Source organism: Cavia porcellus, unplaced genomic scaffold (assembly GCF_034190915.1).
Source record: "Cavia porcellus strain 051 isolate PalLab524CR breed Dunkin Hartley unplaced genomic scaffold, mCavPor4.1 scaffold_11, whole genome shotgun sequence".
NCBI lineage: Eukaryota > Metazoa > Chordata > Mammalia > Rodentia > Caviidae > Cavia > Cavia porcellus.
In genome coordinates this window covers 37,041,921-37,069,378 of record NW_026947494.1, presented here as the reverse complement: position 1 = coordinate 37,069,378, position 27,458 = coordinate 37,041,921, and the positions used below count along the sequence as shown (strand labels likewise).

The following is a 27,458-nucleotide window of genomic DNA, read 5'->3' as shown; positions in this document are numbered from 1 at the left end:
GTGACAGAAATCACCCTACGAAAGTAGTTACAGTTGTAAACTTCTAACTCAAGCTGAACCTCAGTTTCCCTGTACCGTTTCTGTTCAGGTAATTTTTCTCCATCCCTCTTTCTCATTTCTGTCCTGCAGTCCTTCAAACTACTCCGCAGTCTTACGACGCTCTTCAATTCTTCCTCCACACACCTACCACCTACCTGATTTTCCAAGCCATCTGGTTAACCTAGGCCAATCAGTGGCTGACAGAAATGTGTGTCAAATTAAACATTCCCTTCCCTGAAGATAACTCAGACATGAAAGCCACCTTTCATGAAACCTATTATGAATGCCACTTATCTCCTAAACATTGATGTGGGGATAGAAGGCATTACTAATACATGACTTTTTCACATGTGGGTTGAATAAAAAAAGTTTTTTTCCTTTTAGGAAAATTATGTAAGTTTTTTTTTTTTGTACTGCAAATGGAACCCAAAGGTACACACTATCACTGATCTATATCCCCAATCTCTTCATATTTCTAAGTTGCCCAGGTAGAGCTTGAACTTGTGATTCTCTTGCCTCAGTTTCCCTCAGTGATGGGGTCACAGGCATGCACCAGTGTGCCCGGTTTCATAAAAGGTTTTTTAACATATTGTTTTCACCTATAGATCCACAAATGCTCCAGGAGAAAAACTTTTTGCTTAAAAAAGAAAGCACAGTTTAAAATCCAATGAGGAAACTGAAACAACTACGTAAAAAGGAGACTTAAGTAACAATTTTTTTAAAAAGCCAGTGTCTTTTCTGTCTTCTATTTTCAATCAAATACTTTCACCAACTATTAAAACCATCTACATTATAGAAATGCTGGTCCCACCACAAAACAGTATCTTCAGTCTATGTATTTGAAAAACATAAATTACGACAGCAGGGCTGGACTGTGTAGGCATGAGAGAAAAACAAAAGTGTGAGAATGAAAAAAGAAAGGAAGAAATATGTAGCTAGCTTAGTAGCTGACCCTAAAAAAATTTAGACGTCCCTGATTTCATCACCTATGTTTCTTGTACCATCATGAATAGCTGGGACATTCAGACCAAAGAACAGGCTTTTGCATCAAGTTTGAAACATACACCCTAATTCTAGGCACCCTATTTTACTACCTGTCCCCAGACAAAAGTACAGTTGACGTCTAAAAGAAGGAATTTTTATTAATAGATATTGAGTTTGGTTTGCAGATGTTAACAACATAGTGAATAAACCAAGTTCTACTTAGTAAGTTATCTGATCTCTCTGATTTATGACACAGGTCAACACAACTGCTACTAAACCAGTTTCCTCACAAAATGGACAGTAGTGTCCCACTGGGGATGCCTTCCTGGGCTCTTTCTCCTCCAACTCCTAAGAAACAGCAGAATTCCTGAGTGAGGGGACCCAAAAATGGGCTGGACATCTGCAAAATACTGCAATGGTCATCAAGTTCATCACCCAGTGGCCCTGATTTTAGGTTTCTCACAAATTTTATTCAAGGTCATGAAAAAATAAATCAAACAATTCTCCACTTTTCTGTGGTACTGAATATCTTCCCAAAAGTAAAGTCGAACACCCAAAGTCAAGTGGCAAGAACACCTATTGTGCTAATGGAGATGTCACAAGTATATGGCTTGAGAAAAGGCCTATTTTCAGCAGTCTTTTCCCCCTGAGAGTTTGAGAGCTACGTCAGCAAACAGTAATGACCCTCGCAACTCATCAAAAGCCTCTTTGGAGGCCTTTGACTTTTCCATGTGAACAGAAAACAAAAGAACATAACTTACGTCATTTAAATACTGTGCTTGACTTTCTTCCCCAAATCAAATCACAAAGAAACACAACTTCTGTTTTTCTTTATTAATAAATATCCTGGAATTTGGAATAATAAATCTTCCCTTTCTAAAATGAGTCTATAGTAGATCTGGTGCTATTAGACATAATGAAAAACCTGAATAGAGATTTTCTGACAATTTATTTGATCAAAAATTTGTGTGTATAATATCATTTTTTAAAGTAGTGATCTTTTTAAAAAGTTGTCTGTTTTCTTTTGTTCACACCCACATCTTTACACACAACTGCAGCATCCGACTGAAAACACTTACCTGACTTTCTTGCCTTGCTCGGTGAGCATTTTTACCAAATCAGCAATGGGGTACTGAGCTTTAGCTGCACAGAGACCGTAGCCTGCAAGGAACATTAAGAACGCTGAAGGATGTGGCTTCTATTTTTAAATCTAATGAATTACAACTTTCTTGATCACAATATATTGTATGCCAACATAGGCAATCAATTAATAGAATTAGAAATGAAAGCAAACTTCTATTCTAGACTTGAAAAATATTAGCCTGAATTTGAAAATTGAAAGCCTAATGATCCCTCCTCGATCCCTCCATAGTATCTGATACTGTTGGGCACCCCTGCTACATACTACACCATGAACACAACTGCAGTGTGCTCTCTCTTCCCTCCTCCCTCTCTCGCATGTTTTTAAACTCTTTGTATGCTTGGCTTTGATGACACTGCTCTCCTTGTTTGCCCCATCATTTTATTCTTCCTTAAATTCTGTGAATGGGTTTTCACTCTCTGTTCTCACTGGATGACCGAATTTCTCCTAGATCTTTAAATCTGGTTCTCACTCCTTCCTTAAAATCTCATTATCCAAACTTGGTGTCTCCAGAAAATAACCTGAAGTTCCCATACCCAAATGGGAAAAAAAATTGTTCATATATGATGCTATTACAACAAAAATTCTGCCATCTTCCTTCACCCTTAACTCCTTCATCCTATCCATTCTACCCATACAATGACTCAAATCTGTCTCCACTTTTCTCTACTAGTAATCACAGATTCACTACGTAAGTTTCCATGATGTTTAAAAACAAATAAATTCCAATTCTATTTTTTGCTTTTATAAGAAATAATTTTAATATAATAATTACAACAGATATAGGTTGTTTTCTTTTTGTTGTTTTGCTTTTGTTTTTTACCTGGAGTAATAATAATGCTATTAGCTTCTCGAATCATATCAATTGCATTGTCAAGGTTGATCTCTGTATGTGTGCCAGAAACTTCCATGGGTTTTCCACCAGCCGTTGAAGTGGTACCATAGCCTCCAAGAATCACATTAGCCAGGGAGCGATTCATAGCCTAAAGAGTGAAATTATCAACTTTGAGATTTTAATCCATATAACTCTTTGTGCTTGGTATGTATCTTGTATATATTATATTCAGAACCATGTTAAGAGGTTTATTTTATCTTTTAAGCATTGTAATTTTTAAAGCATTTTAATCAGATAAATTATTTTTAAAACTCTCAGAGACATTGAAGAGCCACATCCTGTTTTTCTATCAAGTCAACTGCACAGAGATGCATTTCAGTAAAAAAGAAAAAATAAATAACAACAAAGATTTCAATGAAAACTACCAGTATAACTTGGAAATTAAGCAAAACTCACATCAACTGTTGTTATCTGAATTCTGATTAAGCAAATTCTCTCTCCATATTTGTACGTGTTTCTCCAGAATAAAGGAAGACCAAAGAGAATGATAGGAATAAAAAAATTTTTGAAGTGACCCTACAAATCTCTCCAGTGATCTGTGTTACCAGATACAAGCTGTCAAGAGGCAGCCAGAAGGAATCAGAACAGTAGAGGTACATTTCATTCAGAACTCTGCTGCCCTCTGTCATCAGAGAGAAAACATGGAAATTGACACTCATTTTCCTAATCTCTCTCAGTTTCATGAAATCCTATGCCTAAATTGCAGATGAATTTATCACTAGGATCCTAAAATACTTCACTTCCAAAGAAGTAGATGAATAAGATTATACACTCTATAAATCTACACTCAACCTTCTACCTAGGAAAATAATCTTGGGAGAAAATAAAAGTAAAGCACTTCTCATTGCATACTTGTATACAATTATCCAAGAGTGCACCATGTAAACACCACAAATGAAACACATAATTAACTGTTCTAGTTTAGAGAATAGAATAGTCCTTTTGTCTGGAGGTGGTGTGATAAAAGCAAAGGAAAGAACCTAAATGTTTTGAACAATAGAATGCATTTTCAGAATTCAAATCATTTACTATACATGATCAACGCAATCATTCAACATGATAGAACTCAATTTATCACTTAGGAAAAAAATTCCAAAAAATTATTAAACTCTATTTTAAGAGTTATAATGAATATATCATTGATGCAATATATCACTGAAAACGTGTATGACTATTTATTACTTTAACAAAAGGTAAAACTTTGTTATTTAAAAGCAACAAAACACCTACAGATTATCAGTGATAAACCAGGGAAAACTCTTGCCCACACATACAATGATGGCCACTACCAAGTGGAGACCTTTACATCACTGCTGAAGTTTAACACAGACAAAGATAACGAGGAAAAGGAACACAGAAGATAAGCAAAGAGCCTCATTTAAACAAATGACAAATTTCCAAGATGAGGCATCAAAATGTTGTAAGAATACTTTAATTTTTTTGACCCAGCTCACTTATCAAACATAACATTTACATTTTACAGAGCTCAATCTGCTAAGATTAGATGTATACTAATTATACATAGTAATTTTTATATGCAATAAAGCCTGGTACAGGTTTATGTGTATATTATTAATGGATGAGAGAAGAGAAAAATTATTTTTAATTCAGTTCGTAATCCCAAAATTTTAAATTCTTAACACTTCTTCCCACATAAAATTCAATGTTTAAATAAAAACCAAAATATCCATACCCAAAACTCCTCAAACATTCAACTTTGTTGATTTTTTATAACTCTTTTCCAGTTTTAAATTATGGGATCCTGAAATTAGGTCATCAAAAATACGTTCTACCAAGATTTTGCCTTTGAAAACGGACTCAAAAATCTATTTTAAAATTGAGATATTCTTGTATTAGATAACTTTTTTAAAAAGTCAAATGAACAGAGACTCCATCACCTTATCACACAGTTCTGCAGAGAGACAAATCAGAGCGTTATGACGCAGATGGTCACATAAACGAGGAGGGATACAGCCACATTATTCTAACTTAGTTTAAAAGGAAGCACTGCTTTCCCCTATAAAACTAAATAGAGGAGAAAGAAAAAATTTCTGAGGACAATTAATTAAAGCATACCCACTTCTTACAGCAATTTAAAGGGAAAAGATTGGGTACCCCACAGTAGTTTAACAGAGTCTACTTATTAAACACATATCCACAATAATATCACTGTTACGCTAATTCCATGTGGTCTCTTAAAAACTAAATTATTTTTCGTCTCTAAATTTACCATTGCAACATCATGTTTTCAACAAATGTTTAGGGCTTATAACTTTGTTTCTCTTTATTTTTATTTTTGCTTGCTTCAGTGATTAATGAGGCTCTCCTCTGGCTAGTCCTCCACAGATTGAATAGTTCCCAGTTTCCAAGACAAAACATTTGCAACACTGCCCAATACTGTTCCTGTTAAGTGATTAAACCCAATAATGAAAATTGTAGACTATATTAAAGAGTCTTTTGATTCATATAATTCTGAGTACATAGTAAAAAGTCTGAAAAGAAAGGTCATAAAATACACAAAGGCAAAGCACTAACACATATAATAAACCATTACAAGTACCTTTCCTTTCAATGCACTGTAGCTACTAATTAATCATTCAAAAGCAAAAATATATTTTATACATTTTCACACAGTTTTATACAAATATGTGTGTATATTTGGGAGGGGGTTGGCTTTTGAACACTTCATTCTGTTTTAACTTGGAAACATATAGCAGTACAAAAATTGAGAGGTTTATCTGAAAATATTTCTCCAATTTTACAAAATCTCTACTTCCCATTCAGCCTAGACTCTTAGCACAAGCAGAACTATAAAAGCATTTTAAAAGTGTCCATTTGATATTTAGATATAAAGTAAATCGTTGATTTAAGGGTTTTGTTCAGGCACTGCCAATGTTTTCAGATTTTATAATATTGGATGTTGTGTAACCACTAGGCTCAGATGACACCAAGAAAAACTCATTATCAGAAGAAAAATTCAATTTTAGGGATTGCTGGTGAGCCACTTAGGGCACATTCCATTTCTTCCCAAACAACAAAACCACACTGGTTTTGGTTTAGACTTGCACGTTTCCTTCAACAAATAACAATGAAGAGCAGTGTATTAATGCTCTAACAACTCTGGAGTATCTGCTACACAAGCTATCCAAGACAAAATAGTCTTCTTATGTTCATTTAGTATGTAGTCCCTTTATTTGAATGTAGTAGGAACTATGCCAGGCCTCTTAAACACACAGAATAGCGAACAATGATTTTTAAAGATCTCTGTAAAATGAGACTATTTCCTACCTTCAGAATTACTGTGAGAATGCAATGAGCTAATACTTGTAAAGCTCCCAGAATAATACAGTATTGTATGAATTTCCAATTTAGAAGACTTATTACTATTTTTCTGAACTACCTTGAACTGCTATGTCACAAAAAAACAATTACTTTTAGTACAGAAACTTAAGAATCAATAGATTAATGAAAAAAGTCAGAAATCAAAGAAATTTATGAGAAAACAAAGTGTCTATCTTCAATATCTAAAATATGGCTGCTTGTTTTTGCTGTTTGCTTGTTTGACATGACAGAATAAAGAGTATACAATGAAATAAGCACAGCAAGTCGCGGATTTAGCTCAGTGGTGTAAGTGCCCGCCTGGTGAGTGCAAGGTTGTGAGTTTGATACCCGATGGGGGTAAGGAGGAGGGGCGATGCACAACACTCATCCCTAGTCGGTGCTCTGACAGCTGAGTTGTTTGCAGAAATCAATTTATCAGTATCAAAGCCAACAAAAAGATTTCACTTCCTTTGGCTATGTAACTGTACTTGTAAAAATTTAACTGAAAGAAATAATCAAAAATGCACAAGGAAAAGACTACAACCAAAAAAGTTGAAAACAACTAATAACATGAATTTGGGTATACTCAATTTAAAGAGAATGCATTTAAACATATGCACATTTCATATGAAATTAAGAGTAACAAATGTTAACAGTTAAATGGTAATAGGCATTTAGATTATTTTATTCTCTTATCTTTTTCTGCATCTTCCAAGCTTCCAACATTGAGAATCTTTTATATTGATAATTTCATTTTCCTTCAACTAAGGTTTTACCTATCCTTGAATATAATACCATACAAAGTTGCTTTTATAGTTGATTTTTATTGATCCTATACAATATGTATGGTTCCAGATTGCTACATGAACAGCTTGTTAGCTATATATACAGTACAGAAACTTTCAAAAACTTTAATATGCTCATTTTAAATCGCATGCATGAGGCAGTAAAAATAAAATGAAAAGAAACATCTAGGGAAACGTAACTGGGGAAAATATCAAGACATATGGAAAAATAGAAAGAACAGCACAACACTTGCAGGTCCCCTCCTGCCCCTCAGGAGCTGTCTCCCTCAATAAATTCTCTTACTCTTAAAAAAAAGAAAAGAAAAAAATAAATACAAGACAATTTTGATGTTAAAGTATTTTCACTATTGCTTTCTACTACCTAATTCTAGTTTGTGTTTTAAAAGCTGGAAGTTCTTATAGAAGTTACTATGGTTGAGGCAACTAACAGTGATGAACAAACTAAAGGAAAAGGAGGAAATAAGTTACACGGATACTTCAGAGGCACCGATGAGAAAAAACATTTAAGAAACAAGAATAAAAGCAGGAAGGGACCCACAGTGACATTTCAAGAGCTAGACTCAAGTGGCATCTGCACAGGCCTTCCCTCACCATAGCAATATGCCACAGGTTGTTGCGTTTTGTTTTTCGTTTTGTTCTGTTTTGTTTTTAATTCAAAATCTCCCATTTTATTTTAAAATGAGTTCCTGGCACACCAGTAGTTTAAATACAGAAGTAATGAAAATCTATTGCCCCCTGCTGGGCAATCAAATTCAAAGTCAAAACAAGCATTAAAAGTTCATGTTTTAGAGAAAACTATTTCAAATATAAATCAATGTTTTTATTTTTTTTTATTTTTTCAGACAGACTGTTGCTACACAGTGCAAGTTGGCCTCAAATTCCTGTCTCAGCTTTCTGAGTGCTAGGATTACAGTCAAGTTAGCTACCACGCCTGGCTCTTGAATAAATTTTTTCATCTTTCAAAATATCTATATTTTTTTTAAAACCCCAAAGCTTGACATTTTTCAAACAGGATATATAAACCTTCACATCTACAAATACCCTGAACTTGAATAATTAAATTTAAAACTCCCAAAGGTTGTTTTGAATTTTAATTACCACATCCTTGGTTTTACCATATGGTCAAAGAAAACAAATTTCTTAGGTTTTTGTTTGTTTGTTTGCTTGCTTGCTTATTTTTATGGTTCTGGGTATTAAACCCTTGGCCTCATGAATGCTAGGCAAGTGCTCTAACACTGAGCTATGGTGCTGTATAATTAACAAAAAATATGGTGTGTTTAAATTAGTTAAAGAAGTATTACAGTAGAAAACTCTTTGCTTTGCTACAGTAGAAAACCCTCAAAATATCCCTTCAAACATCCTTACTCTGAAGCAGTTTTGAAAGTCCTTTATCATGAGTGTCTGATTTAATTATTCTGTCTTAGCTGTTGAGATACACAAAACCAATACAATATGTTTACCTTGCATGGTCATTTTGGCTTTGGGAAAGATCCAGACGTTTTAGGGTGCCAGGCCCTTTGAATAAGGTGGACAAGGACACACCATCCTGTTTCTACCAAGTCTGCCTTTCCACTGCTGCACATCGCAGCAGCATTCACTATATTCTCATCCCATTTCATAAAGACACTCATGAAAGAAGACTACCAGAACCACTTCAGAAAGTGGCAAGAATGGGATAAATGTGTCTAAAGTGATACGGGATATTCGAAGGGCGCTTAATGGCAATGTGTCTCTTATATTTTCATTTAAACATTCACCATACTTTCTCATAACCCATGTACATGCCCGCCCCAGAAAACATCTTTTATTATAAAATAACTTCAGCATTTAAGCTGTGAGACTTTTCAATTAAAATATAAAGAAAAGCTATATACATATGGAAACTTCCGAGTTTTAAAGTAAGGATTTTTACATTACAACACTTAAGTTGTACCTCTTTAACATCTAAAGTTATTTTTTCAATTTTTATTTTTTATTAGCATTTTTGCAATACATAATGATTACATTCTTTATGGGGAGTTGGTACATGTATCTAACACATCTTAATTCTTTTTGCATTCTCTTCCTCTCCCCCAATTCTGTCTCCCTCCTTCTCATGGTCTCTCTCCCATTTGATCTGTCTCCTTGCCAATTTATCTCGCGTAACATTTTGCTCTCAAGGTGCATTCATTTCCTATAAACAACTCATTTATTCTTCTTTATAACAAAGTTGTACTCTATTGTCTATAAATACATTTTCTTTGCTCATTCACTTGTTAATGAACGTGTAAGCTGCTTCTAAGCTCTAGCTATTAAAATTGTGCTCCTATAAACATGGCTATGCCAGTATTGCCATAATATGTCTTTAACTTTTGGGGGAAGATACCTAATAGGGAAATAGCAAAGCACAATGGAATCTCTAGTTTTAGTTTAGTTTAGGAATCTCCACATTGATCTCCACAGTGACTGAACTAGCTTATATCCCTCCCAACAATGTAAGAAGGGTCCATTTTGCCCTGTAGCCTGGCCAGTGTTTGGCATTATTTGATTTCTTAATGATGGCCATTTTTTCTGGAGTTAGATAAAATCTCAGTATTACTTTAATTTGCATTTCTCTAATGGCCAGAGATGCTGAACATTTTATCAAGCATTTATTGGCCATTTGTATTTCTTTTTGAGAATAGTCTATTCATTTCAATTTCCCATTTTTGATTGGGTCTTTAATTATAGGGAATCTGATTTTTTTAGTTCTTTATATATTCCAGATATTACTCCTCTGTTTTAAGTGCAACATTTTTGTTCATTCTGCAGGTTGTCTCTTCATTCTGATGGTTGTTTCCTTTGCTAAGGAAAAGCTTTTTAATTTGATAGGATCCCATTTGTTGATATTCAACTGTGGATGTTCTGTTCAGAAAGTTCTTGCCTATGCCTATGTCTTCAAGAGTTTTAACTATTTTATTTTCTATCAGATTGTTTTTATTTTATCATTTAGATCATTTTGATTTTAGTTCAGTATGTGGTGAGTACATTTAAAGTATTTATCTGTGTAAAGTACATTCTAATTTCACTTACTTTCATGTTTGCACTTTAACAGTCAGTTCACATTATTATGTAAATCTTTAATTAGTCACAAGATATATTCTTCCCATGAAAAAGATAATTAAAAACACAGAGAAAGCTAGGAAGAATTTATGCTATTACATTTTTCTGCTCTAATTTTCTTAATCATGCTGACATAGAACTTCAAGATACCCACTCTCATAGAAGACCAGTGAGGGAATAATTAGAATAAACTTTCTGGAAATAGGGTAACAAATATACAAAGTCTATAAAAAGAGCCATACCCTTTCACTTCTAGGAATTTGCCCTAAGACAAAAGTTAGAAATGTCAAAGATGTACTTACATACAAAGAGAAATATAAATTGAACAATTTAAAATATACACCACTAGGAAAAAAAGTAAATGAAACTTCGTATATCAATATGAGAGATTAATATAAAATTTTTTAAAATACTTTAAAGCATTTTAATGATAAAAAATCAAGTAATATTTTTAATTGAATGAAAAAGTCAAATCAGATGAGCAAATGCATAGATATGTAATATACAATAAAAAAATAACTAGAATCTTATGTTTATCTCCAAAGTGATAGTCATTAACTGAATAGATAGACAGACACATAGATAGGCTTGGGGGGGCACTTTTTGGAGACAAGGTCTCATTATGTAGTCCACGCTAGCCTTGAACTCACTTTGTAGCCAAGCTGGCCTCGAACTCACAGTGATTCTCCTACCTCAGGAATCCTCCGGCCTCAGTCTTTTGAGTGCTGGGATTACAGGTGTGCACTACCACACCCAGCTTTTATCTTTATATTTAATTTTACTAATTCTCCACAGTTACAGTGGTTTTAAAAGATTCTTAGAATTTATTCAAATAAAACGTGCTGATATTTCTGCTGAAAAGAATTAAAACCGACAGATTAATTTTAACTGCAAATAAAAGAAATGGCATCTTCTGCACCTCAAAAAAAAAAATAACAATTCTTGAAGTTTTACTTCTCCATAATGTACATCTGATTCTGAGACTTTTTAATCCCTTCTGCTTTATCAAGATTAAAAATATGAAAATTCTGTTTTTCCTTTCCTTTGACACACTTGTTTCTTACCACACACATGATGTATGACAGGATAGCACCAGAGGAGCCAATAAGGGCACCCACGATGGTCAGCAGGTTGTTGTTGAGCAGGAAGCCCTCTGCACACAGGGCCCAGCCGGAGTAGCTGTTCAGCACAGTGATGACCACGGGCATGTCGGCACCCCCAATAGCCGCTGTCAAAGTCACACCCTGGTACAAAAACCAAAGCAGAACTCAATAATATAAAAATAAAACCCTGGACTTTAACTTCTTGATTCTTAATAAGTCCAGTTCTCCAATTAATATAGTTCCATAAAACTCCTGGTAATAATCAAGTGTCTCCCATCTGATCAACTCTTCCATAGATACAACTGTAAACACTGAGCCATCTCTTCACCCTAAAAAAAAAAATCCCAAAATAAAAGCAGCGAAGCAGGCAAAAACTGGAGAGCAGTCTATACTTGGAAAAATATGATGACACTGAATTTCAGTTTTTATGGCTTTGGACAAAATGGTACCAAATGGCGGAGCAAATACTATTATAGGCTCACGGTATAACTGGTTTGAAGACTTTGAGGATAATGTTTGGGATCCCTATAAGGCAGTAGAAACTGAGAAAGGAAATCTTGCAAAGCAGCAAGCTAGCAGAACTTGAAGGAGCCTCAAATTTTGTGTTTAAACTCTACCCAACTCTCTGACTGATTCTTAAACTATGCATATGTGGCACAGACTCCAAGAAATTCTGCTAAGGAGAAAGTAACAATAGGTTCCAGCTGCCCCCACCATAAGGGAGCCAGAATTTGAAATTGTAGTCCAGCCAAGTTATCTGCCTACAAAAACAAATAAATAAAAATTATAATCAATACTCTTTGGATAAATACAACAGAATCCAAGAATGTATAACACATCATTAACAATGTCCATGATGCAATCCAAAATTACTAAACAATGGAAAGTAAAAACAATGGTGAAGAGAGATTTTTATTTTATATTTCTCATACGTCTACCTTTTTCTTGTTTGTTACTATATATAAGTATTTTCACCTATTACTTACTTAGCCCAAAAGCAATTAAAATAAGAACAAAAATACTTTACTTCATGCAGACATTCTCACAGGGGCAATAACTACCTTTTGAATATATTCACTACACCTCAAAAATAACAACTCAAAGTTTTACTTTTCTACACTATAGGTCTATATTTGAGACTTTTTAACCTCTTATTTTTCTTCTGGTTAAAATAAGATAAAAATCATCACTAAATAGGCAAGAAGACTGGATCATCAGCATTCACATAATGATAGAATTTTGAGTTACTTTTCAGCTTTCTAAAGTTTTAGTACTGAAATCATAACATAACTGTTAGGGTCACCTAGAAATAAATAAGATTTTTATACTGTACACCTTATATTTCTGAATCATATAACCAGTAAGTATTTAATAAGAGTTATATGTCCAACTTGGTGCTAGGTACTGTAGATAATTTAAAAAGCAAACTTAAAATATAAACTTTATCTAAAGATATACACACCAAACGAAGCAATTAGTGAATAACACTAAATTACAGGTACTAGCATCGCACATATAATATGTACACAATAAAATGCAAAACATTAACATATAAATAAAAAGAACTTCTTACATACAGAAACAAAAATACTATATACACAATGCAAAAGTTAGAAAGAGAAAGACCAAATCTAAAAATGAAAGGCTGAACTCCCTCACTAAACATGCAGGGCTTATTAATTACACTTCATTTATATAATTATTTGATCTGATGCCATAATTTCCATGAATATGAGAGCAACTAATAGAGACTATCTTATACATGTTGTGTAAACGTCCAATCACTCTTCTGTAGGACTTGTCACATATTCCCCTGACATTTTTAAACTCTTATTCACTAATGCATTGATCCAGTAAAGCAACTCCAGAGAAATAAAGATGTCACATTTGCCAATTTTTAAATTAGCAATCGAGAGAATTATTTTCTCCTTCTACTTTTTCTACTTTCTATATTCTACACAAAATTTGAAACCATTTTCATTCTACTAGTGACCTTGATGAGACAGAAACATGACTAGACTATAACCTAACAAGATACTCCTATTCCCTAAATATTATATGCTTTTCCATCTCTGGCTTCTTACCATGACAGCAGAGAGGGCTGACACAGAGCCCAGACAGGTAATGCCAGTAGTAAAACTGGGGTCGATCATGAATGGGATTATTCCACCCACACTAGCAGCCAGCAAGCCTGCATTGAGTGCATGTCTTCCAGGTAGAAGGAGAGGGGCAGAGTTCAAGATACCTAGACCGAAACACATGGTATTCAGAATCTACAGTAGGTTACAAGAAACCCCTTCCCACACATAGTCATACACACATATTATTTAATTCTAAACTACCAAAATTTAATAACTAAATAAGCTAGTGTTGAAATATCACTTTATTGTACCAGATACAAAACATAACAGCAAATTAGAGTTATTACACATAACAAACATTAATAGAGACAGAAAAAGTATGGTTTAACTTAACTATTTGATCTCATAATTTCTTAGTTTGATCTCATAATTTCTTTACTCTCTGTCATGGAATTTTAAAATGTGATTTTTTTTCCTACTGGGACCAACATAGAAGTTGTTAAGGATGATTTTATTTATTGAAAACTTCAATACAAAGTCCCAGTGCATTAACCTCCTGATCCTACCAACCAACACCAAGGGAGAACAACCCTGTGTATTAGCTGCTTTTGAAGACAAAGCCTAAGCCGGACTATCTTAAGCTTGAAGCTCTTCTATGATTTTCAAAGTTTCATGAAAGTTCCATACTTAATGACTTCATTACTAAGAGGCAAATCCAGATTTTCAAATCACTAACAAGTTTTTCCAGGGACCCATTTGATTTTGAAAACATAAAAAGCAACCTCTCTGGATTTTTTCCTTCACTTCTTTTCATTAATCACTGTAGCAGTAACATGCTAGAGGCCTAAAATATTGTTTTCAAATTGAATACTGTTTACTAATCATACAAACTTAACAAGCTTCTCACTGTTCTGGAGAATATATAGAGTCTATTTCTGTGAACTCCACAGACTTTTCCACCGAATATCATGCAAATGTTATTTTATTTACATGCACTATAAATTGTCTTATCTCTACACAAATTTTCATGCATTAATTTGTTTCAAAAGTCACGTGCAGAAAAAACAGCTTCAAAGATTTGATCCTCATAATATTAGTAAAAGGAAACCTGCTTTGTAAAGAAAATCTTTCCTGTATTTCTGTTTGGGGTTTTTTTGGTTTTTTTTTTTTTGGTTTTTTTTTTTTTGTCTTTTTCCTTTTTATCGGTACCGGGGATCGAACTCACAACTGCCTGCTTGCAAGGCAGGCGCTTATGCCGCTGAGCTAAACCTCCATCCCTTTCCTGTATTTCTGACTGTCATGTAAATACTCTTCATTTAACAGTTTGTACTATGAAGATATTTTCTGAAATTGAAACCTATCCATCAATATTCTAAACAACAAATATTTCCCTCTTTATTATGTTGAATCACTTACCTTGCAATTTTCCATAGGCAACAAGAGACCCACTAAAAGTGACACCACCGATATAAGTGCCCAGATAAGCCACAATCTTCGTAAGATTTGCAGTTGCATCCATCGCAAAATGTGGATATTCCACGATGTACTCAGCTATGCAAGTAAGTACAGCCGCCAAACCCACCAAACTGTGGAAAGCAGCAACTAACTGAGGTAAGTCGGAAATCTGGATGCGTTTAGCAATTGTCAACCCTGTTGGGAAATGAAGGCCAAAGAGACATTAAAGTCTGACAGACCTCTCAGAGGTACCACAACAAAAATTACATATAAAGGTTTCTATCATTATCACCTATACCTATTAGCTAGTTGGATGGACTAAGCATTCCCTAAAGCTGCGATAGTCAAGGTAAAGATGCTGCTAGTCAAGGTATGCACGCTGCTTCAAAGTGGCACATTTACTCAACACAGTCAACCAACACCCAGCTCCAAATAAGCAAATGGCATCAATTGCATGCCTCTTTCTCTCACAAATTCTACTCTTCTAACCAGATGCTTCTTCCACGTACTTAAAGCTTTAATGAGATCTCTTTAAATTCTCCCCACTGAATGAATATTCTAGGCTCTTTTGCTCTATAACCAATTCCTGTTCCCGTGCACTTAAGAAACAAATGGAATATAAAGGAAAACAGGTTTTCCTGTGAGTAAGTCACAGCCAAGTCCAAAAGTAAAGAAATGCAAATTCTTGGGCAAGGAATGCCCAAATTAGAAGACTCTAAAACAGTTTCATAGCTATGGGCAGGTAAATAGGAAAGGAACTCAGAAAATATCTGCTAAGGTCATGCTTAAAGGATTTGAACCTATGGCATATGCATTTTCCTGCAAGTGTTTCTCTAGTGATTTTCAAGAACTCAAAGCTTCTTCTGGAAAGTATAAAAGAAAGCCTAAAACTAACACTGTGCTGGTAAATATCTGATAACTAGTTCATACGGAGGAAATACATGCACATATAAATAGATGCATTTTGGGGAGAGAGTAATAGAAATTGAATTCAGGCCCTTGCACTTGGCAAGCAAGTGTTGTGCCACTGAGCTACATTAGCACACAACTTTCAAATAACAATAGCATGTTGTATGGGTTTCTGGTCTAGAGGTAACAGTCTAGGTGTGTAGGAGGCTACATCATTTAGATTTGTGTAAGTACACTTTGTGGTGTTTGCACAAGAATGAAGTTGCCCCGGGGCATGTTCCTGAAACCATCATTAAGAAATATCATTATGAAATACAAGTCTGTACTCTCAAGTCTGTACTGAGCCTAACTGCCTTTGGGTGCTTGATGAGTTCATATGAAGGCAGAAGCCCAAGGCTGCTTACCAATAGTACCGCCCATAGCCATCGCTCCAGACATCTGAGCTAACAATTCTGGGCTTGGTTTTAGGCCTCCAAGAGTGGCTGCCAGGCCTCCAGCAACCCCGATCATGCCCAATGCATTGCCAAGACGAGCTGTTCCCTGGGTAGAAAGGCCAGCTAACGCACCAACACAGCATAAGCCTGAGCCTAGATACATGATCTTTTCAAAGGGAAAGGAAGAGAGAGATTATTAAAATTTTAGTCGATTATTAATAAGGACCTCCCATATAAACATGATTCCCTAAGGACAATTCAAGTTCCAATAAAGGAAGGACAGATCTTAGTACTTCCTTTAATAATTCATTACATTTTCCAACTCAGTATCATCAACATGTTAAATATTTTAAATTGTACTTAGAATTATACCAGCTGGTTTATTTAGTGTTTTACTTTGTTTTGTTTTTGCACTGTATATCATCCACAAATATATATAAAAATACAATTAAATTTGGGTTCATTTTGGGGTCTGAAAACACTAAACTTGACCAAATGTTATGAAAGAGCCAGTCCCTGATGTCATTAAGTGACAGGAATTGTACATAAACTTTACTCATACTGTCACACAGTCTCCTGAGATCTAAGTGAGGAAAGAACCATTTCCCTAGTTTTACAAAAGAGAACATAAAAGCTTAAAGACTCCACATCATTCCTCCAAGGTCAAATGACCAGTAAATGGCAAATCTGGATTTCACAGTTGGGTCTCTCTGACTTGCTCCTTCCATTCTTCGCAAAAAAAAGAAAAAAGAGAGACTTGGTTCATCCAATAAACACTGCTTTTAGGAAACACAGAAGAAATCAAGACAGACATGGTTTTTCTGTTCTTGGAGAGGCTGAAACACAGTGACAATCACTGACATGAAATACAAAACATAAGGTTCGGATCAAAGTTGAGGCTGCATTATATTTCAACTTGGAACTGTTGAAGTTTGGTCTCATTATTTCTCTTTGATGACACTTTGATGACTCATTTTTAAATTATCTTTTTGAAATGAATTGATATAATATCCTGTAGTAACATGAGGCAATGTACTAGATTTTTACAGGAACAAAGTAGAATTAATCTACTTTCTAAAAGATTAAAGATTAATAGTATTCGATAAAAATTTTTCAAATTTATTACTAATTATTTCATTGAATCCTTAAAACAATCCAGCCACATTCATAAAGAACACTAATACTCCTTAACTCTACATGTGAAAAATTTAGGACCACACAGGCAAATTCATATTAATAGGCAAATCTGTCTCTAGAATCCAGGGTCTTAATCCTTAATGTTCTGTTCAACAAAAATGTTCCATTATTGGTCTGGGGACTGGGGATTTAGCTCAGCGGCATAGGTGCCTGTCTGGCAAGTGCAAGGTCGTGAGTTCGATCCCCGGTACCACCAAAAAAAAAAAGTTCTATTATCGCTGCATTTGCTCGATAGACTTTTATTTTCTTAATAGTTTGAAGTTTGCAATAATAACATTAAATCTAATAGGAAAGAAAATAGTGGTAAAAATAAAACTTTGCAAAAGTCCACTTACTTGTTCAATATTATAACCACTGTACAGGGCAGCTAAATATCCACCAATAAAGGTACCAGCAGGAATAAGATACAGGTAATTGTATTCTGGGGGATCTGTGGGACGCTTGAACATGTCCAGCATTCTTTGAGTCACCAGAAAGCCACCTTACCAAAGGAAAGGAAATTCAAAATGGAAAAAGTTATCACATCTGAGCTCACTGAGATGCATGATATTTTCAAGTGCTACAGTTTACTTATTTGAATTACATCTTAACTACCTAGGGATAAATAAAATTGTAAGCAACACTTTAGAACCTCAAAAATCAAAGTCATCCTATTATTCAAGCCAGTTCCACTGGAGTAGAAGGAGGAAAACAAGCTCTCTAAATTCAGTCAGGAAAAACTTGCAATCAGAATGCAAAACCAATTATTTCTGCATGACTAAAAGTAAACAGCCATTCAGAAAGCCTGGAAATGCAAAAGATCAAAGGTCAGTATTTTTTCTAATAGATTTTTCTTCTTGCTAACCTCTAATAAGTAATAAAGAAAAAAACACCATATCAGCAGGCATCAATCTTTTTGAACAAATAAAGAATGTTTAACCACAAAATAGTATCAAATGGGTCTTATACATAGTCGAAGTGCTAGACTTTCATATTCCAGAAGCACTGGCTACAATAAGGCAAAGGCTAATACTTGATCTAGAATTATATTCATTCATAGATGTTATAGTAACAGCAGTAAGTCAGTATAACTCAAAACTTTGCATCTGATAACTTTCCAGTTAATCCATAACCAGATATCATTATGTTTGTTTTGGGAGATGACAAGACTGATTCTTTTTATTAACAGTTTCTAAAAATTACAGATGGGCAACGTGATTCTCCTTCACACAGAATCTTTATGGTCTGAGTGAAGTATTTTTTAAAAAGTACAATCAAATTCTTAAAATTGGAAAGTCTACTTTACACTGATTTACATTTGCTTCTTCTGTCTCCACTAAAAATAGTAATCTGAGTTCTTTTCACATCATCTTAGTATCATCATACCTGCAATGTTGACTGAGGATATGAATGTAGCAAGAGCAGCAAGACCCTGAGAGGTTGTGGTGGGATACAAATGACCTCCCATCAGTGCCATCCCACCAACTGCAGTCAAACCTAAAATGAAAACATCACTGCGGTGAGTAACTGTGCTGACACTTCCAAACCAAACGACACAGCTAAAGGACTTCACACAGATCTGAAAAGGGGAAAGTTGTCAGCGTCAAAAATAAGACTGTTTTCTTGAGCCTTCATTTAAATACACACATAAAGAGTTTCCCTGATGACTACTGACAAAACACCTTCACATCTGTCTCACTTGAATACTGTTTGGGCAAAAGGTTAACTAAACCTTTCCTTCTTTTACATAAAAGTCTTGCCTTCCTTTAACTTTCCAGCTCTGTTTCCCTGATAAAGATACAAATCAGCAGTGATAACGGACAATATTGTTTATTGATGCCTTGAAACTGGACTGGAAAGAACTAATCATGAACTGTAAATAACTGATTGGGATGTCACAGCTTTGGGCTTTTCTGAGTGTATTACCCCTCCAAACTAGAGTGTTTGCTGCAAAATCCTGAAAGTGATACCAATGGCAATATTTAAGAGATGACCATGGTCCCGTTGCCTAACTAGTACAGGTCTCATTCCCTCATATCTGAGCCATTATTCGGCGTCAAATATAATAGTTCCTGGGAAACTGTATGGATCACTGCATGAACTGCTATGAAGACTCACACAAAGAGAAATGCATTATGTTGTCCCAGTAGAAAGCTGGTTCTTGTCCCCTGAACTTTTCTATGAACCAATACCACCTGTACAGCTTGCTACACTGAACAGGTAGTCACTCTTAACCGCTGCCAGAGAAGGTTATGACTAATTTTGTGAACACCAGTTTTCAAATTTCATCAGTGGAATTTTTTCCTTAAAAGAAACTATAAATGAAAGAGCAGCTCAAAGGGCTGATATGCACAAGGGCCTCTTATTTCATAAACCCACTAACCTTCAGGGACCCCTAAGTCCCCACAACAACCTCCTCCTATACCAGGCAAAACAATTCGAAAACAAAAATTTTCTAAATCTCACTGAAAGCATTCCTAGAGCTGAGAGGATAAGGAAAGCATGAACAAACCTGAGATTGCATTTGTCACAGACATCAGTGGTGAGTGCAGAGCAGGAGTCACACCCCAGACAGTGTGGTACCCCACAATGCCAGCTAAGCCAAAAGTGGTCACCATCTGAGAAAAGGCTACATCAGGAGCCGCAACACCCAAACCTAGTATCCCAGTAAGACCTAGAAAAAATTACAAAGAGTGTGAAATGGCATCCAATTATCTCAGTAAGACTAAAAGCACACACACACCCACACACAAACATGTGGAGAGTCAATGTTTTAAACTCCACTCCCGTGCCAATAATGAGCACATTTTTTAAGACATTTGACAACTGAGAACTAGGAGAGAGAGGCAAATATTATGCACAAAACCCATCTTTCTGACCACTCCTCCCACCCAAATCAATTGTGAAGATCTAGTAATATCTATGAGTCACCTTAATAATATTTTGCACATTTTGCTGTGTATAACTTTGTCATCTCTCTGTTTTAATTTTCATTGACAATGCCACATGTGTTCAAACAAGAATTTTAATTCTAAATTATAGGTCTTTAGAGGCACTACAAAGGGATGTCTACTTGGGTTCGACATAACCTTTAAAACCAAGTACTTTTATAAGGCCAATTTTATGTCACTCTCAGATTTGGCCAAGGAAGAGTGGTTTTAAAAGAGTAGGAAGGATTTCATTCACTCCAGCACCTCCCCAAAACATATGGCTTCCACCCACCCGGGCCAGGAGTTTTGCAATTGCTCCCGAATCTGGACTGGACTGCTGGCCAGGGCAGTCAGCTCTAGCCTCAACACCAAGTCAGCAAACAGGATTTTACAAAGAAAAGGAAAAAAAAATACAAATTAAATTAAGAATGTGCACAATACAAACAGTCAGCTCTGAACATACATCTTTAATTATCGCCTTCCTTAATAACAAACATGTGGATAACTGTTCCACAATAGAAAAAAGGGTTACCTAGTGGTCAGTAAAAAAAGAATGATAGGACTACCAGGAAGCTGGAATTTTACTTTCCTTAATAATGGACCTTTTCCCTTGATAGAACTATTATGTTCTAAATGGCATGGTGAAACATCTAAAATCGACATTAATTTTACTTTAAGCCATTCAGGAAGACTTAAGTTTTAATTTATATTTTCTTGCCCACATACAAGATTCCCAACTTTTTAATGGATAGCCTGCTAACCATCTGGAGAAAGAGTCAGATAAAATGGCTTGCCTGCCAGTAAAAAAATCAGAGAAGCTATATATGGTTGTGCTTAATCATGTTTTCTTAAACCAGAATGCCTGGTTCAAATCTTTATTCTGCTGCTTGCTAGCTGTGCAATCTCAGACAAGTTATTTAACATCTGTATTTCAGTGTCCTCTAAAATTGTGAGCCCACTCTGTCTTTATTTGAAATAATCTAATAATATGCCCACCTCACTGAATTCTTTCAAGGAATAAATAAGCTAAAGCAAGTGAAGTATTTAGCACAACATCTAGTATTCATTAATTGCTAGCTATTATTCTGATCACATTATTCAGAAAGCACTAAATACCATAATCCACAGCCTTTTGTGTTGGACATCAGAGATACACATCACATCACATGTGGTTTTCTTATGAATTATTTAATTAATCTATAAGAAAGAATATATCTTGATTCAATAAATAGAAATCTACATATATGTCTTACATATTTCTTAGGTGTCTCAAAGAGAAATAGAAATTTATGATCCTACTCAAAAAAACACTGTACAATCTGATAATATAGTTTCTTCTTTTTTAAACACTCCATACAATACACTAATCTAGTTTCTTCTCTTTTTCTCTCTCAACAAGTAAGTGCAAATAGGGACACTGTCACATCTATTCAGACTGCTCACAACCAGAAGCTGTTACAGTCATTTTGCTGACACTTGCTCTTTACTCCAGGCAAGTTACATGTTTAGCTTTAAAACAGCTGGACTCACATGGGAATTTAGAGAATGCTGAGGCTACAAGAATTATGTGTGCCTGTTGCTAGTCCTTAATTCTTTGTAGTTAGCTCTTGTTTTTATTCTGGCTCTAAACAGAATTAAACATTTTTAATTCAGTCTATGAGACAGATATCAATTTAAAATCAAATATCCCTACTTCAGGGGCTATTGATGCATAGACAAAACACTATTTCTCACTATTTTACAAAAACTCTTCAGTGTTTGCAATGAAGATGAATTTAAAAACAAGAACACTAAATTGCAAATAAAAAGATCAAAAGTAAAACATTAAGCACTTTTGGTAGATGAGTGTATTAGAATGTCAGTCAAACTTTCAAGGGCTGTACCTTATGCCATAATGTTTATTCTTCCAGGGAATATTTGGTTTCTCAGTCATACTCAATTGTACAGACAATCATGACTGATGTTTTACAAGCATAAGAAAACTTTTAACTACATTTATATGCACTTAACATCAGCACAGTCTAACATCTGTCATTATTTAACATATTTGATGCAGTTAAAAATATTGATGACATTTAAGATGTATTTTTTAGAAGGAGGAGCCTGTATGTTACTTTATATGCTTTCACTCATACTTAGCAAAGTGCCTGGGTCTTTTGGGGTAGTCAAATCAGTGCAGTCTCCAATTCTACAGTAGTGGGACAAGTTTAAAAAAAAATAGGTCTATCAGATGCAATCACTAATGGAATCCTAAGACCAACAGCACTGTATTTACAAGTTTTGACAATTAATACATTACATACAAAATTGAAACAGGACTAGATCTTGATCCATGAGGTGCTCACCTGCTGTATATGCAGAAGCTGTTGTCATTGTCTTACTAAACGGTGTAACGGTAGCCGCTTTTTCAGCCTCTATCTCAGCCACTGTCTTCTGTTTTACCGGTGCACCTTCAGGAATATTTTTTGGTGTGGGAGCTGGGAAAATCACTTCACCATCCTAATAGAGATTAAAAACAGACTTTTTTAAGTCAAATAAACGTTTCAAAATCACTTACAGAAGACAGCTTACTACTGAGCATCACGGCTCTTTTAAATATAATTTCATGTAACTATATAAATTGATATAATTCATAACATTTATACAAATATATACTCTACGGTTACACATACACAGATACATAATTTGCATGTGTCATGTCTTTTATAAAAAGAATACAGGTCAAAAATTCTTAAAAGCAGATACATGAACAGAATATTTAATTTTTAGTTTATTCAACTTATTTCTGGTTTTCAAAAGGAATTTATATGATCAGAGAGTCATTTGTACATGTTTGAAATATTTTTCGTTAAATTATTCTGCCAATTTTATTGACATAAACCTAGCATACCAATACTCTATTAGAATATATCTCTATTATAATTTAGGATTCTTCCATGAACAGAAATCCTGGAACAAATTTCCCTTCAAAGCACAGGAAGAGGTCTCTTCCTTACCTTCATCACTGTAGTTCCTCTAATGACATGACCCATTGTACCAAAGTCAAAGTCATCTTTCACTTCAAAATAAAAATTATCCTTGTCAGGGCTGATGGCCTTCAGAAGTTTGGTGATGTTGTTAGAATACAGAGTGCTGGCCTGAGTGGCCATTCGGCTGGGAAGATCTGTGTATCCTATGTGAGTAACTCCCTAAATCAAAAAAATATATAGTCAAAAAGGTTTATTACTGTATGCTTACATTCTTCAATCCTTCAATGTGACAATCCTTCAATGTGACATTCAGAAATATCTTTACAGATGCAAACACATGCCCACAAACATAAATATATTATGTCAAAAGGAGCTTTAAATGAGGCGATTTTAAAAATTTGTAATTTTTTAAAGTTTCAGCTCTCAGTTTCTCCAAATACTTAAAGGAATAAACCCTCCTTGCCATGGGCTAGGATGTGGCTCCATGGTAGAAGGCCTGTCTGGTACACATGAGACGTACACATGAGACCCTGGGTTTCATCTCCAACACCATTAAATAAATAATTAAATAAATATTTCACAAATCATTAAAGATATCAGTACTAAGCCAGGCATGGTGGCACATGTCTGCAATCCCCAGACTTTGGGAGGAATGCTATAAATTCAAAGCTAGCCTGGGGTACCTATTAAGTTCAAGGCCAGCATGAACTACATAGCAAGACTGTGTCTCAAACAATCAAAAATAAAAATAAAAATAGTTAAAAATTTAAAATATATAAAATATATTTATAATATACAATGTAAATATATATTTAAATATATTAATACATTCCTAATATAAATATTCATTTAAATATAATATTTAAATATACTACATATTTATATATAATGTTTAAATATACTACATATTTATATATTTTAAATATATATACATATATATGTTTATCAGACCTGATTTATAGGAACAAGATGCTCTTGTGTACCAGGCACAATGACACACGTCTGTAACCCTAGCACGCTGAGATGCTGAAAAAGGAGGATCACAGGTTCATGCCTAGTTTGGTCAACTTAGCAAGACCTTGTCTTAGACTAAACATAAAGAAAAAGGGCGAGGGGATTGAGTTCAGTACTGGGAGGGTTGCTATACCTTATGAATATAAAGTTCTCCTGGCTTAGTGGTTTCAAAGTTGCCTCCAGCCTCAGCAGCTAAATCCACAACGACTGAGCCTTCCTTCATGGACTCAATCATTTCTTTGCTAAATAAAACTGGAGCTTTTTTACCTAATGAAATAAAAGAAAGCAGTACAAATTATATTATTTTATCCTTAAGTCCTCCAATTGTGAAAATAGTTTCTGGGCATTCAGAAATTTCAGCCCTGCTCTTCGCACATAACCAGCACCATTTATAGAGAGAGAACAATTTCACTTGTTTAAAACAAAAAGGGAAGCACAATAATAAGCTATTAGGGACACTATATTCACTCAAATTGAAGAATTCATAAAGGCCTCAACTGTTAGGAATATGTTCAATATTGATTTATAAATTACTAAATAGAGTATTTCCACTTACCTTAACAAAATGCCGTGAGATTTTCCAATATAAGGGGTGATCAAATTATATGGTGAAAGTTTAAATTAAAAATGTTACAGTAAGAGATACATTCTTTCCAATATCCCTCAAAATGCTTCCCCACACTTGGAACACACTTATCATTCTTACCTCTCTGAAGTGTTCTGGGCATCCTCTTTTGTGAGCATCTTTATAAGGTGTGATCAAAATACGGTGAATGCTGCTGCTGACTGCCATCCAACAGAAAGGCAGGCTTGTAAAAGCATCATTACAGTGTGTCCTTATCCACCTTATTCACTGCACCTGGCACTACACGGCTTCTGGCTCTTCCTCAAAACCCAAATGTTCACAAAAGATGAAAGTTTTGATCTCACTCAGGACACTGAGGCAGCCACAGCAGCAAGACTAAAAATACCAATGACAGAACTCAGAACTGCTTCAGAAAGCGGCAAGAATGATGGAACAAGTGTGCTCCGAGCAAGTCAGGATATTGTGAGTAGGATTAATGGCAATGTATCTTTCATCATAATGATTTTTAATTTAAATATTCACTGCATATTTTGATCACAGTTCATATCAAATCTCAATTTAACAAGGATAATTTTTAGAGGGGACAGGAATATGCCATGAAATCAAAACAGAGGAACACCACAACTCTAAAATTTAAGAAATCATTCATTCACTTTTATTCCCATTCAACAAATATCAATTCCGTATCTGTGGTAGTTCAAGCCCTATACTAACCTGGTGCTTGGAGTGCTAGGAAGGACAAGCAGAAAATGCCCCTTTTTCAGAAAATACATTCTCTTCATGCAGTTCCCATGTTCAACTCATAGTGTCCTTTCAAGAGGTTCACTAACTTTTTTTCTTAATTTTTTTTTTGTTTGTTTTTGTCTTTTTCTTTTTTATCAGTACCGGGAATCGAACTCACGACTGCCTGCTTGCTTGCAAGGCAGCTTATGCCGCTAAGCTAAATCCCCAGCCCTGAGGTTCACTAACTCTTACATAAAAGGTATAGGTACCCAAATTAGGGATTTTTCAGGCTAACATACATCAAAATGTTCCACAGAGGCTCACATTGTCAGTTTATCCCAACTCATTACGCATAAAACAATTCCAATACCTAATCCAAAAGAAAAAGACTTGGGAGATTCGTAGGATGAAAGAAGAGCATTGTTAGCCTCATTATCCAGCCAGGCGTGGTAGTGCACACCTGTAACCCCAGCACGTGGGAGGCTGAAGCAGGAGGACTGCCATGAGTTCAAGACCAGCCTGGGTTACATAGTGAGTTCAAGACCAGCCTGGACATAGCAAGACCTCACCTCAAAAAAAAGAAAAAGAAATAAAAGTAAAGAAAAGAAAGGCTGTGGATTTAGTTCAGCAGCATAAGCACCTGCCTGGCACGCATGCAATCTGTGCGTTCAATCCTCAGTACCAAAAAAAAAAAAAAAAAAAAAACAGAAAGAAAGAAAAGAAAAGAAATAGCCTCATTATCTTTACCTCCTTTTGAAAGTTTTCAATTCTGTGCTTATCACCTTTTAGTAAAAACACCATCAAATCTATAAATGAAAATCAATTAAAATTGTATTATAATCATGTCTTTCAATCCAATTAACTGATACACAGATGATTCAGAAAGGAGAAACAGATTTTGTTTGTAATGCACATATTTTTTAAAAATGTATTGATACAAATGTGATGTGTATGTGATACTTCTTTTTGCTACCAACTTCACACTTCCAAAATAAAGTGTAAATCCTAAATCTCCTTTACTGAAGGCCTGCTTCCCTAGATGGAAGCACTCTTTCTAATGTGCCTTTCTGTGACCTCACTGAACTTTCTACTCCATCCACACTGGGCTAGCTGCCACACAGCCGATAAACTCTAGTTTTCTCTTCCAAGTCTCCAAAGAAAGAGCAAGAATCAAGAAACGATGTTCCCTAAAGAACACCCTAAAAATTCTGATGTTAAAAATGTTTCACCATTTTTCAAATTTCCCTAGAGAATTTTTTTCCTTCATGCCCCCCTACAATGTCTGGCAAAGGCAGGCTACACCCCACTCAAAATAGAGAATTTGAGGATGCAAGCCACATACAAGGCATCTTCCCATAATAAAGGTTGTGCTGCTCAGCTCTCTACTGACTGATGGCTAAGAATCACAGGGTATCCACACAGAGTGGCAAATCTCAAGTGCCACCTGCACTTTCCAGGTAGTACCCTAATCAGTATACCCATCTTCCTGACCGGAGCCTCTACTCCACTGGCCAGACCCTTACAGCTTTTCCTCCCACCTTACGTGAACTCCCATTCTTTTGAATTCCAATTCACCACATTGACAACTAACTGTGCCAACTTTGTCGCCACCAAATCTCACAAATTGTACTTGGCATTTAACTAATTTCTCCTGCCCTGGAATTATGTCTTTCTTCTGGGACATCTATGCTAAAGATAAATCTCTGGACTACAACATTACCACTGGCCGACACTATTAAGATTCCCTAGAAATCACGAACTACACAATCAGTTTTTGCCCTCTTATTTTACTCATTCAACCAGCACAAAAC

General features: G+C 35.1%; 1 protein-coding gene across 2 annotated transcripts in view; it reads right to left on the bottom strand.

Annotated features, from left to right (window-relative positions):
- Nnt (nicotinamide nucleotide transhydrogenase) overlaps positions 1-27,458 on the bottom strand; it is an 84,651-nt gene that overhangs the window by 21,759 nt on the left and 35,434 nt on the right. For both annotated transcript variants that reach the window (XM_003470194.5, XM_005003780.4), the window contains exons 8-19: positions 24,472-24,605; positions 23,352-23,543; positions 22,701-22,854; positions 19,938-20,099; positions 18,812-18,922; positions 17,782-17,927; positions 16,220-16,415; positions 14,868-15,101; positions 13,455-13,615; positions 11,332-11,511; positions 2,988-3,147; positions 2,103-2,184 (exon numbers count right to left, since the gene is read on the bottom strand). In XM_003470194.5, coding sequence (XP_003470242.1) covers positions 2,103-2,184; positions 2,988-3,147; positions 11,332-11,511; positions 13,455-13,615; positions 14,868-15,101; positions 16,220-16,415; positions 17,782-17,927; positions 18,812-18,922; positions 19,938-20,099; positions 22,701-22,854; positions 23,352-23,543; positions 24,472-24,605 — 1,912 coding nt within the window. The remainder of the gene's footprint in view (positions 1-2,102; positions 2,185-2,987; positions 3,148-11,331; positions 11,512-13,454; positions 13,616-14,867; positions 15,102-16,219; positions 16,416-17,781; positions 17,928-18,811; positions 18,923-19,937; positions 20,100-22,700; positions 22,855-23,351; positions 23,544-24,471; positions 24,606-27,458) is intronic.